This window comes from Manis pentadactyla, chromosome 14 (genome assembly GCF_030020395.1).
Source record: "Manis pentadactyla isolate mManPen7 chromosome 14, mManPen7.hap1, whole genome shotgun sequence".
NCBI classification, from domain to species: Eukaryota; Metazoa; Chordata; class Mammalia; order Pholidota; family Manidae; genus Manis; species Manis pentadactyla.
In genome coordinates, this window is record NC_080032.1 from 88,431,383 (window position 1) to 88,445,664 (window position 14,282).

Here is a 14,282-nt window from a genome sequence, read left to right on the forward strand (position 1 = left end):
AACATTTTAATGCTTTCTAACAATCATTTTGGATGTCTCATGCTTTATTTTTTGACATTTAGTTGTTTGTTTTGAATTTTAAGTAACAATATATACCTTTGTATATAAATATCTTATTTCTGATTAGAACCCTAGGATAAAATAGAATGTAATTTTTGGTTCAAACAGAACATACTTAATAATTGATACTGTTAGACTACTCCTTAGAAATTAGCCAGTTTATAATACATCTTCATGCCACTGTTTTTTTTTAATTAGGTAAAAAATAATGTTCTACTGGTTGTAAGAGATTCTTTAGTGACTAAGAATAAAGACTTTTAAATTTAATTTGCTATCTTTATTTCCTATATATTATTTATGTCTAGCTCATTTTCTTTTCTGTTTTAAGGTAATCATATAAAACTTTTCTGTATTTCCGTGGCAATTTTTTTTTGTTTTAAATTTGACGAATTAATGGGTGGAACAGAAAGTATAGTCCAGTATTCAATCTTCTGTTTTCCTCATTGAAATCTAGAAGATTCTTTGGTGGTGAGTGGTTCTTTTATTGCTTTTGTAGTTTTCAAAGTGGATTTTTATTGCCTTTAGCAATTAATAAAACTAATAAATGGGTGTTCTTTTCAAAAGTACTCAAAAGAAATATACAAAAAAGGCTTATAATCCCATTCCAAAACAGCCATCTGCAGAAGGCAGGGGAAGATTTAGTCATGAATACAAAGAAATATAATACATGAAAAAAATGAGGCAATTATTAACTCTAGGAAAAATCACAGCTTTTGCTCAGAGGTGAACCGTATTTACAGGGTCATAAACTAAAAAAAATTTAACCAAAAACTTTAACAAAGCTATACTGAAGAGGGCCAGGGGAGTATAGCAGATTGAAAAATTCTCCTTTAACCTTTTATGCATTAAGTGGCAGAAATATATGTAGTTTACTTAGCTATATGCATGTACATATGAAAAGAATTAGCTAAAGAAGTTAGATGTTTCTGGGGAATGGGACTTGTGCCAAAGGCAGATTATTATGGTTTAGTTATAAGCCTTTTAGAGCTATTTTATATCTTTGGGGTAATTATAATACATAGGTTAGGATAAAGCTAAAAGAAATGATAGCAAAATATCTACATTAAAAAAAAATTCTCTTGAAAATTTTATTAACATTTAATAAGCAGTAAATTATTCAACTTTTCAGCCTTTCTGAAATTTTAGTTTTAAAGATAAAATGTATTTCAAAAGTCCTAGTGCAAACAATCAGACATGAATAAACTTTTACAATGAACTTCTCCAGCAAGTCTCTTTAACACCTTTTTTCTTGGGATGACAATAGTACTATGATGGTATTAAGTTCTCTTTTATAGTCAAATGAACTGTTTTCAGTATTAATGGTTATTGGCAAATCTTGATTTTTTTCACTGCTCTGCTAAAGCAAGATAAAACATGATGCTTTAACATTTTTTTCAATTCCCTACCAACTATTTTTTAGTGAAAAACGACTTGGTACTAAGTGTTCTTATGCTCAAGTTCTAAGAGTGACCTTTAATCCCAACTGAACTTGATATTCCAAGATTTAAAAAAATGTTTAATGATATTTACATAATAAATACAATTTTAATCACTCAGTTCTTCCTCATCACTGAAATATGTGCTTTTCTTTATCCTCGGGCGTCTTGAATCATCTGATGTTGAGGGACCCCCTGGACTGGGTTTCCATTTTTTTTGTTCTTCTTCAATTTTGGCTTGCTATAATGTGATTCAGAAAACAGAATAAAATCAAGAACCTGTTTATATTATTTATGTGCATTAATTCAAAACACGGCAAAAAAAATATATACCACAAACGCCAACACTCCTCAGCCTCCCAGCCCACACGGCCGGTGGGCCACCAGCAGACGCCTCCCCTGCCCGAGTCAGGCCCCAATGTCGCCACGTCACTCAGAGTAACCTAGGCAATGCCAGCTTTTAACAGGTACATGAAATGAAGGCTTAACTACATTAAAACAAAGTAACTATTTATATAAAATCAGGAGATTATAGATCCTTCTTCAAAAATGTTTCATATACTTATATTAGAACCTCTAACGCTCAAAAATATGTTTTTGGTTTTGTTTTGAAATGAAGCTTCTTTTACAACATTATCTCCGGCTTAATTTAAATCTTTTCTTTTGGGCTAAACCCACTTTGTAAGCAAAGAGTTTTGCTGAATTCTACAATGAAAACAGATGAAGAGATTAAAAGTATTATGAGGTTCTTAAAATCTAGAAAGAAACAATGGATACTTTTCCATCACGTTGCTCTAAGGGCCTCAGAGAAATAGCCTGTCTACAGTTCAGGAAGTGAAGGGGAAAGGTGGAGGCTACTCTAAGGAGGTGATCAACAATGTATGCAAGGAATATAATAAAACTACTAACAAAAGGCAGCTATGACTGGTGCCTTTTAAAAGAACCATTTAGTACCTGGAAAGCTATGGCCTGACTGAGGCTGTCAAGAGCAGGATCTTCCCCTTCTTCTTCACTTTCTTCTACTTCTTCACTAATTTATTTAAAAAAACAAAACAAAACAGAATGCACTCAACCAATAATAAAAAGACAGAAGCGACATAAGAATGTATTTAATAAGAGTGAATGTACATACACTTCTTCTTCTCGTTCAGGAATTTTCTTCTTTTTCTTTTTCTCTTTCTTCTTTGGAGGCTCACGTTCTCCAAGCATATTTTTAGGACAGGCATAACTTAAGTGACCACTTTCCTTTTGTTTCCCATTAAAATGCAAACGAAAAATACTATTATTTGTTGTGTTATTAGCAGAAACTTGCCTGGTACCCTAAGACTAAAAGGTTTTAGAATTTAAAAAAGAATATCGCTACACTAGGAATATAGATGAAATAATTAACAAAACCCATTACTTTAATATTTAGAAGGAAAAAATATTACAACTCCTAATTGGCTACTTGAACAGTGAGTATTTTAATAGTCTCACTAAGGTATCATATGTATTCTTCCTTCAAACATTTTAAATCTCAAGATTCAGGATATAAAACTATTCAGAATTTAAATGGACCATCTAAATAAAATGTACAAAGTTTGTTATTATTTGATAAAAAGGAGACAAAACCATTCCTGTTGAAGTCCAAGATGCTGCTTAATGTTCTTAGTTTTTACACATGGAAAATGTAGTCTTCCTCACTAATTATTTCATTTGCCCTTTTTATATCTAGATTATAACTGCACTATCCAATTATGGTAGCCACTAGCCATAGTTCTCTTAGGGCTACTGAGAACTGTCTGCACTGATAAGCACTATAAGGGTAAAATACACATTGGATTTTGAAGTCAGTATGAAAACAAATATAAGATATCCTAATTTTAAAAAAATACTAATTACATATTCAAATGATATATTATATATATATTGGGTTAAATAAAAGATATATTAGTTTTTACCTTTTTTTAAGTTACTAGAAAATTTAAAATTATAGTTGTGGATTACATTACATTCATATTTAACAGTGCTGGGCTAGCCATAACATTATAATGAGCCAAAACACAGAGTTGTGAGACACCAGACAATGTCCTATGACGTGTACACTAGCTCACGAAGATACCTTCCAGAAGTATTAATGTGAGAGGGAGGCTGTGGGACAAGGCCACGCCAGGACTCATGCTGCAGAGGAGAAAAACGACCATGCTTTTCAAGTCTGTCTCACAAAGCAGCAAACAGACCGTGTACTGTGCATACCTGAGGACAGGGCTGAGCCCAAGGGCTAATGAACTGCTGAGAGAACGGACTTAGCAAAGTATTTTCCTAACTGTTTTTGGAACAATGGTATGCCAAAAAATGTTAGAATATCTCATATTAAAAAGGGCTTTAATAGTAGAATAACTTTGGGAAAAACCAAGTTAAATAAATATAAACAGGTTCTGGGAAGTTTAAATTTAATATAAAATGTACGAAGTATAATGTACCAACTCTGTGGGCCCATAAACCAAAAATATAGTAACACACTGAGCCAAAGTTTCTGACACAATTTGGCATTTACTGTGAATATGAGGACACATACTAATCTGTCTGACCATAGCTACTCCTCCCTATTTTTTACTTAAGTTTTCCTTAATAAAACTCAGAACTCTGGAACAGTTTCTGAAACATTAACTTAAGAGGTGTTAGAATCATAGTAATTGACAAATGCACCCAGAACCTTGCTTGCTCTCTTTTTTTACCCATCAGTCCATACATCCACTTATTTATATATCTTCTGGGGGAATGGCAGTGAGGGAAGGGACCCCCACCCATTTCCTTGTATCTTCCATGTGGTTTTGTAGCCAGGAAAATGTCTCTCAGCAGTCCTCTTCCCATAATTCCTCTGGGACCCTGTTTCATATCAGCATTTTGGAAACTTGACAATAACCCCCCGACTGAAATTCTCCAGGTACCATTATGGGCCTCATACAGAACTAACTGCTCTGTGACTATCCATCTTGCCCGATCACAAGTATGAATGGGTGACAGCGGATTCGGGCAAGTAGGTGAGGACATGTGGGGATGGTTGTTATAGACCATTAGGCCTAACAGGAAAAAAAACAACCCCAACTTTAAAACACAATATCCCATAGAGGACAGGTATTAAGGTACTGTTTATACTAACTGTGATGCCAAACATTAGCAAATATACAGAAACAGGCAATATCCTATGAACACAAGAATGGGTCACCAAAATCTTTTGGAATGTTAAGTAATTTTACTCGAACACTTGTTCACCTAACAATTTTAAAGATGTAGAAACTAGAGAAAATGCCACTCTATCCCCCCAACTCGGGTCATCTTTCCACATGGTATTCTAGTCCGGTTTACTTCGAGGGTTCTAGAGTCCCGGCATATAGCAACTTTTATAACCCAGTTTCAGCCAGTTTCGGGAGCACAAATAAAACAAGGACGCGAGAGAGGCCTTCGACTATGGAGACGCACAGCAGGTGCCAGGCACACGTACCCCGCATTCGTAGCACTTGGATTTGTCGAAGTAGCTGCGGCGCCGGATGAACTCGGCGGCTCTTCCGTTGTCGATGGCGATGCTCGCGCGGATCACTCTGCCGAACAGCTGCACCGAGCGAAGAGGCAAAGCGCCAAGGACGCACTTAACCAAAACCTAGAACCACAGCTGTTTGATCCCATCCCATCAGACCTTCAATTTCATTCTGTATTTTAGATTTTTTAATCAACTGTGTACTCAGGAGCGACAGATTCTAGCTGACAGAAGAGATTCTTACTCCTTAGGATTCTACCAGTGTTTTGGGAGCTCACACGGGTTTTGAGCTCTTCTCTTTCCTGTAAGTTAAATACCCTTGAATCTCCTGGTATCTGTCAGATCTGACCATTCACTGCATCTCCACACTTTCGGTATGAATGAGCACAAAGGCTTTTGGGTTAAAAACCTTGTTGGGAATGAATGGCTTACCTGTTTGTTGTTTATTGCCTTGGTACAGTTTTGTGCAGAGTCTTTATCCAAAAATAAAATAAATGCAACCCCTTTACTCTTCCTGGTATCTTTATCTTTCATTATAGTAACCCTTAAAGCATAAATAAATAGCCAGTTAAAAATAATGAGCAATAAATAAAACATATTAATAAATATTTGGAAAACTCAAGTGTTCAAAAAAGGGTTACTAAAACATCTAGAGTTAAGTAAGAGAAACTGACACATTTGATGAATCATGGGATTCACATTCAAAGTCACGGGATATCAGGGAGGACAGAAATGAAGTGCGATACTGACATGACACAGGTGAGCACAGCTATTCGGAGTGTCTCATAAACATCAGTGGTTTGCAGGATGAAGTGAAGAGACTAGAGGCAAGGGAATCGTGAAGAGTGAATGTAATTCCTCTTCTCTAATTCCCTCACCCTGCGGAAAACACAACAAAACTGAGCTATTCTCTTCTACACTAAAACTTATTAATTTTTTTCTAGGGTTTAGAATCTGATTATATTCTTAATATTCTTTCAAAGAATCTCCAGTTCTTTGGTTTTTCGCCATAGCGCCATAGTACCTAGTGAGAGGGATGATGTAAGAACACACACCTGCTCTTTCTCCCGACCTCTCACTCATCCCTAGTCCTTCTGGTTGTTGCTCATCGTATGTTATGACATACAACTTAAAAAACAATGTTCAACAGGGCCCTTTGCAGATATGGCAGATTCCAAGGCTGAGATAGGACAGGTACAAGATGAACCTGGAACATCTTGTTATGCCAGAAAGGAAGTATTTAAAAAAAAAGAAATGATGGGAAATGGCACAAAAATACAAAAGCCAGTGGAAGGTGCCCCCCACTGGTCAAATCCAGGGCAATTGAAATACTGACATAATTAATGAATTATAAACCACCTCTTTAAGTCTGGTACATTTGTAAAGAACATAGTTCTCCTTCATCAGTCTATATTGATAATAAGTAAATGGGGGAGAAGAGAGGGCTCCTGCTGAGAGCAAAATGTGTCGGGATGATGAATGGTGAATACAGAGAGTGCTAGAGCTGGAACACTGCCATTTGCAACCATCACGGCAAAGGCAGGATCAGGTAAGAATCACAATAAACGTGAATCAAACATGAAACTTTTATGTGGATCAAGAAATCTGCAATCATCTTCCACTGAGTGCTTATTAGTTGCAAAGGGAAAAAAAGTAATTATACAGTGAGGAAATGGGTCAACACCTTGACTGGTGATCAAAATTACTATCACTAGTGAGGGACTGACGGACACTGAATCCAGATACGGTAACTCGCAGAATGCAGTGTCACCTACATAGATACCACCCAAAACTACAAAGCCCAGTGTAATCATGAGGCAACATCAGGAAAACACAAAGTGAGGGGAAAAGAGAAGGAGAGCTATGTTCTTTACAAAAGTACCAGACTAAAAGAGGCTAAAAAGATGACAGTTAAACTCAACACCTAACTCCAGACTGGATCCTGGACTAGAGAGAAAATTCTATGTTGGACAAATAGGTCAACTGACAAAATTAGAACATGGATGGCTGGTTCAGTGTTTTACCAGTATAAATTTATGAACTTGGTAACTACTGCAGGTAATACATAACCCTACTTATAGGAAATACACATTGAAGTATTTAGGAATAAAGGGCAATGATGTTTGTAACTTATCCTCAAATGACTCACAAAAGCAAACTGTGTGTGTTATACACTTACATACATACATATGCACATGAACATATAAAGAAACACATCTACACACAAACTTTACACATGTGGGAGAGAGAGAAAGTGACAGAATAAAGGGGGTAAAATGTTAACAACAGGTAAATCTGAGTAAAGGGTATTTTGATGTTCTTTGTAGTACTTTTGCAATTCTTTATAAACCTGCGATTATTTCCAAATAGAAAAAAAAAGACAACGTTCAAGATAAAGCTTACTAACTTTCTAAAACCTGAATTAAGAGAAAAACAAGAGAACAGAAATGAATAAATTTTATTTAGTTTTATATTTCACATATTAAAATTTATTTTATTTGGATTTGGGTTTAGGTACTTAAGATAGCCACTGGAATAAAACTGGTAAAAAAAAATTCCATTATATTAAGAAACTATTTTATTAAAAAAAAGAAACATAAATTTTAATAATTTAGGGGAAAGTGGGCAACTCAAATGGTTCACTTTCTCAGAAGAGAGCATCTGTGGGTTAATTAGGTTTAAAAGGAAAGAGAAGCCGAGTGCTTGAGGAGCTCTAGTTTAGACCAGTTCTCTTCAAAACCACCAGTTATAAAGAACACGCAGGAAAGTTTTTAACAAACGTTCAAAGAAACGTAAAGTAAGCTGTTTGCTTTAACTTCTTGGAATGTTCATGATGTTTGTGAAGGCCGGTGGAAGTCCTAACTCATTTTTTAGGAAGTATCGTTTCCTAGTGTGTCTCACCTGTCCCCTTTTCCATTCACATTGCTTTTCTTTGTGTCACAGTGGCATTACTTTCAATAGCGTATCTTACTGGTTCCCCTGATGTTAATTCTCTCTCATATGCTAGTGGAGTGATCTTCTACTTAAAATTATGGGGTAACTAAAATCACATCATTCCTTTGCTCAAAAGTCTCTGGCTCTTCACACTGCCCACTGTCTGTTCCTGCGATGGATACTCTTTCTGGTTTGGCTCCGACCCCCTCACCACCACTGCTCCTCCTCACGCACAAACTCCGTGGCCCAGCCACAGCCAACCATGGGATGTGCACGGAGCATGGCCTCCAGTTCCCCAGTTGGGTGCCCCTGTTCAAATGGTTTTCATCTTTTGTCAACTTACAATCTTTTCCCATTAAAATTCTACATTTTTTAGGGTTCAGAATATGTCAGTTCTCTAATCTTTTTAACTGGAAATAATTTCTTCTCATTTCTGCTATTCTGTACCAAAATCTTACACATGAACAATGACTCATTTCACCTATCTTAATGTGAACTCCTTTAAGATTGTCTTTATAACCTCTATTAAGCCTAGCTCAATATGTTAAAACAAGAAGACAGATAAAAATGGGAAGTAATATTTCTCAAAGGAGTACATCTAGCTGTTCATTCATGTGGTCATTCAGTCACTCCATTAGCCTCAAGTCCAGGCATTAGGTACTGATAATATGAAGGCAGAAGGACAAGTTTTTACCTTCAGGAACAAGCTTAAGAGTCTGGCAGCTCAGAGACCTATACGGCAATTGTAACAGACTACTTCCATAGGGATACTTTTTACGGTAACAGAAAAAAACTGTTATACCAAGGATTTGAATGGACAAATCTAGGATGATTCCCATGTTTACTGCATTAGAAAAGAGGTAGATGGTACCACTTCCTGATATAAGGTGTAAGATATACTCATTTAAGCACATAATGTGAAGCAGACACTATTTTGGAAAATCTGGGTGTTGTACATTTAACACCCACTGCCTGCTCACCCACCCTTCGTATATAAAGTAAGTGTATCACTAAGTATTACCCATTTTACTGCCTAATGATCTCTCAAATCAGACCTGTCTCTACCTCCTCTCCAGCTATACCATCTTTTCCAAATTTCTCTTCTGGGCAGTAGTTAGCTTTCTGACTGGTCTTCTTGCATCTGCTCTTGTTCCCCTCCAATCCAACCTCCACACTGATGCTAGAATACACTTTTAAATTTTCAAATCATATCATTCCCTCATTTGAAACTCATGAATTCTTGGGTGTCTCAGGATAAAAACCAAGTATCTTGTAACATGGCCAAGAAGCAAGATTAGGAACTTGCTTCCACCTATGAAACCATCTCGTCCCCTCTCTCCCTTTGCTCCTCATCTCTAGTTACACTGGTCTTCTTTCTGTTTCTTGATCTCACTTTATTTTCTCTTGCCACAGGACTTTTGCATAAGCTACTCCTTCTAACTGAAATATTCTTCCCATTCTTTTTGTCTGCTTAACTGTTACTTGGCCTCCAGGGTTTCAACTGGGTTTACCTGATGATCAGAGGATCATCAGGTAAACCTACCCTGACTCTCTAGACTAGATCAAGCCTCCCGTTACAGGTGCTTAAAATTCTGTCTTTAACTTCACAATAGTCTCAAGGTTTATAATTATGTATTTATACGGAAAGTCACTCAGAGGTGCTGACAGAGTAAAACCAAGAAAAGGTAATGGTTAAAGGAGTAGGCTCTGGAATCAAACTGCTGGTTTCAAATTTTGTTCCATCACTAACTAGCAGTGTAATTTTCAGGTCTACTATCTGCTTCAGTTTTGCCATTTGTAATAATGAGATAATAAGAGCATCCACTTTAAAAGGGAGCTGTGAGAATTTAATGAGATACTATATGTAAAGAGATTAGAACAATGTCTAGCATATTTATGTGCTCATTGTTACGTATCCTCCTCATTAGTGTTTTGACTGGTAGCTACTGTTCGAAATTCTGAGGACCCAAAAATTTACCTAGAAGCATTTTTTATTTTTTTAAGAGCGAGGTTAAGTTTAAAAAAAGTTAACTTTGGGATGCAAATGAACCTAAACTGTTTAACATCAAAAGACAGGAAAAACAGCTAGTCAAGATAAACATGCTCTAAATTTTTGGGATTTTAAATATGATTTTAAGTTTATAGTAGAATCTAGAATACATACTGGTTTTAAGAGAGTTAGAATGATAGTATCTTTTTACTTATTTGCCCCATAATATAGTTGCCATTTGAAATAGTGAATTAAATATGAAAACCTCAAGTGCCTTTGTCCTTTCTTAAATATTGGCCCCAAATATTGTTTCTACCATTTTTGTATGTAAGTGGACTTTCCAACAATGTCTAAACTTTCTATGAAAGCAGAGAATATGTTTTGTACTTGTTTATGAGTCTCATAAGCACTTTGTACATTATATGCACTGAAATACTTGTTTTACATTTTGATAAATATTAGCCCACCTATAGTATACTTAATAATATTAACACCTTCTAGTAACCAAAATATATATTTAATCAGAGCCTTTAATTTATGTCTTATTTTGGATAACAGAATCAGTTTGTCCTTAGAAATATGGTAAGAAATCATATTAAATAAATTATGATTATAAGGGAATACTATGAAATCATTAAATATGAGCATGCATCTTTATAGCATATGGAGATATTTAAGATATAATCTCAAGTTAAAGACAACAAGATTACATGTGTAGAACTGAGTCTTTAAAAAAGCTGTCTATACATGTTTATGTACATAGAAAAATGACTGAAATACATAAGAATGTTAGTGGTATTATTTTCTTTGTTTATTAAATATTTGTTTTGTAAAGAATACTAAATGTACTTCTGCTAAAAAATAATGGAGAAGTAAATTCATATAAACTTTTAAATTAAGTTTCAAAATTTGATGTGAATACTTACTTTACAACTTTGCCATACTTGGAAAATATCTGAAAAGAAGGACCACATAGTAATTTATAATTTAATTTAAAATTATTAAAAAAATTAATTTTCCAGGTTGTATACACTTACCACATTCTTCTCACAGTTTATGAAAAATTTTAACCTTCAGTCTATAGGGCAGCCCCAAGCATTTATACTTTTTGTGATAGAATAATCTCATTTTTGTTATCAGCATCAAAGGAATGTCTCAGTTCCTAAATTTCTGACAAGCGTGCACACAGAGGGAAAAATAAACCACTCTTTACGTGTGGTAGATGGAAGGCTCACACACCGTGCAGCAGCTTCCGGTGGTGTATCCATGGCAATCATCAACTCTGCCTTAGCTCCAGAGAAACCCTGTGCCGCCGGTATCGATGTGGAGGGTTATCTCTGTTCCTAGCCTACTGCGTCAAGCTCACTGCTTCAGCAGACAGACCCTTTCACTGCTTATAAAACAAAAAAGCTTCTGTAATGAAAAAGTCCATTCCCACCTGTCTCCTTCTGCCCACCCTTAGCCGTGTTAGTGGCACTTTACAGTTATTTGCAAGCCTTTCTTCCCTTTTACGTCTACATCTTCACCTTAGGCAATCTCATTTCTACTGTTTTAGCTACTACTTGTATACTAATAGTTCCTATCATTATGCAATGCTTCTTAGAGAAGTCTTTTACAGTACATTAGTCTGGGCTGTTCAATAGTAAATTTTTGAATTTTACGATTAAGTTGTATAATGCTGGAATGCAGTATAACTGGATTGCAGTATTAGCCAACACTGGATTCTGGACCAATATAGACAGTTTTCTCTATCACACTTTCTAATGGCTTCTCATTTCACTCAGTGTCCTGTGTAAGCCCTAAGAGGCACCCCTGCATGGGCTCACCTCTGACTGGCCCTCCTCCTCTCTCCACCTCATGTCCTCTGAGCCTGAAATGCTTGTCCCCCAGACATCTGCACAGCGGCCTCTTCCTTCCTCCAGGTCTTGATTCAGAAGTTGCCTTCTTAATGAGGGCTTTTGCCCACCCATGTAAAATTACACCTCCATTCCCAGCCTAACATTTAATAACTTCCTTTCCTACATTTTTCCTTAGCACCTAACATGTCAGCATTAACTCAGTCTCTAAAATATAGTATCATTTGATTTTTTAATATTTCACATTGTTTATCTTGCAATGTCATGAATGATTTTCGTCTTTTTGTTCACTGATGTGTTCCTAGTATCTGTAAGAATGCTTAGTGTATAGTGTTCAATAAATACAGAAATGTCTCTATTTTGATACAAAGAAGGAAGCCCAAGTTCTTTTTCTTCCCTGTCCTGAGATTCAAGCTACCTTAATTAGTCAAGCGCTATGTATCACCTACGCAGCGTCTCTCTACTCAACATCTACCCAAAGTGACAGAGAAGAGGGCACACGTGGAAGAAAGGATTCACGTCATTCCTTACAGTCCCTCCCAACTGCCCATCTGCAGGAAACCCTGTTCTCTGTTTAAGGTAAAGACGTTAAAGAAGGTGTTGGAAAGAATCCCCCCCACCATCCGAACCTGGATTAAAATTTCTTACACTGTTAAGTTGCTGCCACATATATAATAAGATACTTCCAGAAACTGAGGGTTAGGAAAGGAATCTGTTTCCACTGGCCCCTTCCTCCAAAGCCTCCACCCCACTACCATTTTCAAAAGCCAAGTAAATAAGCAGAAAAAATCAGCCTATTACAAGTTGCTCCCACTTCATTAAGCTAGGTATGTCTTCTGTGTTGGTAAAGATATAAATGCCCAGAAAATTTTCTTTGGAAATTACAAAATTGTATATATTTTTTTCATTTACTCATGCTTGCAATAGCGGTCTTTGGTACTGAGGGTTTAAGGGCATTGTAATGCACTTAAGAATTTCTGCCTAGAACTGCTTAATCCACATCTGTATTCAAAAACAGAATTCAGTAGTAACTGTAATAATACAAAAACTTACTTACCCGGTATAAGTCATTGTTGGTCAGGGAAAAGGGCAAGTTGGATACATACACTGTGCTTTTACTTGGGGCCAATCCACCACTCATTTCTAAAAATGAAAAAAAAACAAACAAACCAGCTACTGAAATCAGGTTCTTAGTTTCAATTTTAAAACTAATATAGGCCATCACTGATTTGATTGTGCCAGATTTATACACCTTCCTCACCGTTTAGGGGTAGGAACTATGCCTCTAGCTGGGTGTGGTAAGGAATTCCTTTTCTCCAGACACCACTTAAAACTGAGTTTTCTGGTCCATCTTTCAAGTAGATTCTTTACATTACCCCGAAGTGCTGGACTATGGTGTGAAGGGAGAGGTGAGTTTTCAACAGACGAAAACCTCTCAGCCTACGAGCAGGAAAAACACACCTAATGCCTTGCCCAACTGCTTCAGGAAGAGCCTGGCCGCTCTCAAAGGCCTGAGCCACTGCCTTTCACTCATGCTACGCTTGGGGACCTTTCTGGTTGTCTTTTAATATTTTTCTCTGAATGATAAGAGGAAATTTTGGCCTTACATTTTGACCATGTTGAGTTCTTTCACATCACAAAGTTTGCACAAGATTGCTAAGGGATGAAATACGTTATATGAATACGTTTCACGGCTTTTAAAGATACTGACTTGCGCATGAATTTCAAACTTTAGAAATATAATTTGTCATGGATTTTCATACTGTTATCTTACAGAGTCAGCAAATTATCCGTGAAATTTACACGGTCCTCAACGAAGTTCAAAGTTCCGATTTAAACAGCGTGCGGGGCGCACTGAAGACGGGGGCGCGGACGCTCACTGACGGCACAACGGTTTGCAAGGCGCGTCAGCTCGCGAAGTAAAGCGAAAAGCGCTCGGTGCGCGGGGTGTTTCGGGGACTCCGAAGGAACTCGGCACCGACAGGTCGCGTTCTCGGAGCTTCTCTTCTGAAACTATTTACCCGTTGGCCGCCGTGGGGGGAACTGCGAGGGCAGCGAAGGTCTCGTCCCGAGCGGTGGGGGAGGAGAGGCGCCGGGCGGCCGGAGGGGAGCGACCCACGGGCGCACGTCGCGGCCGAGGCGGCGCTTACCTGCAGGTGGGGCGGCCCGAGGGCGCGGCGCGAGCCGTCGGCTCGGGGGAGGCTCAATCCGGGCTACGCCTTGTGCCCCGCGGCGGCTTGGGCATCCCGAGGCCCGAAGGCGCCGGGGACCAGGAGGCGCCGGCAGCCGCACCACTTCCCCGTCAGCGACGAAGCCAGGCCCCGGGGCGGGCCGGCGGCGCGCTCTGTAACGTCATCGCGCGCGCCGGAAGTGCTCCGGCGGAGCGACGGCGGGCGGACGGCCGCGTTGCGGGTCCGGGCGGCGCAGGTCGGGGAGCGCCTCTTACCTGCCGGAGAGGTAGAACGGGGCGGGCGCGCGGGCGGGGCGCC

At 38.0% G+C, this 14,282-nt stretch overlaps 2 protein-coding genes across 5 annotated transcripts in view; one reads left to right on the forward strand and one right to left on the reverse strand.

Annotated features, from left to right (window-relative positions):
* Nucleotides 1–1,555: 1,555 nt before the first annotated feature.
* Nucleotides 1,556–14,095, reverse strand: ZCRB1 (zinc finger CCHC-type and RNA binding motif containing 1). 3 transcript variants are annotated; one of them, XM_036889310.2, is made up of 8 exons: nucleotides 13,944–14,093; nucleotides 12,851–12,936; nucleotides 10,864–10,892; nucleotides 5,446–5,557; nucleotides 4,981–5,088; nucleotides 2,629–2,741; nucleotides 2,451–2,526; nucleotides 1,556–1,737 (listed from the first exon to the last, which is right to left on the reverse strand). In XM_036889310.2, the coding sequence occupies exons 2-8, from the start codon at nucleotides 12,932–12,934 to the stop codon at nucleotides 1,606–1,608; spliced, it is 654 nt and encodes a 217-aa protein (XP_036745205.1). In that variant the 5' UTR covers nucleotides 12,935–12,936; nucleotides 13,944–14,093; the 3' UTR covers nucleotides 1,556–1,605. The 3 variants fall into 3 exon arrangements, with proteins under 3 accessions (XP_036745205.1, XP_057347708.1, XP_057347709.1); XM_057491725.1 differs by lacking the exon at nucleotides 13,944–14,093 and adding an exon at nucleotides 13,557–13,610; XM_057491726.1 differs by lacking the exon at nucleotides 4,981–5,088 and having other exon boundaries at nucleotides 13,944–14,095.
* Nucleotides 14,096–14,105: 10 nt separating this feature from the next.
* The window catches only part of PPHLN1 (periphilin 1), a 100,436-nt gene continuing 100,259 nt past the window's right edge, over nucleotides 14,106–14,282 (forward strand). The window contains exon 1 of one of the 2 annotated variants that reach the window (XM_036889303.2): nucleotides 14,106–14,250. The gene's annotated coding sequence lies outside the window, so the exon portion shown is untranslated. The remainder of the gene's footprint in view (nucleotides 14,251–14,282) is intronic. The other variant, XM_036889292.2, reaches the window with a different exon arrangement.

Excerpts from the sequence above, each read along its gene's own strand:
- ZCRB1 (XM_036889310.2), bottom strand. The coding sequence starts at position 12,934 with ATGAGTGGTGGATTGGCCCCAAGTAAAAGCACAGTGTATGTATCCAAC. Across the intron at positions 5,089-5,445 it reads AGGCAATAAACAACAAACAG|CTGTTCGGCAGAGTGATCCG; the intron begins GTAAGCCATTCA and ends CGCTCGGTGCAG. Across the intron at positions 1,738-2,450 it reads GTCAGGCCATAGCTTTCCAG|CAAGCCAAAATTGAAGAAGA; the intron begins GTACTAAATGGT and ends ATCACATTATAG.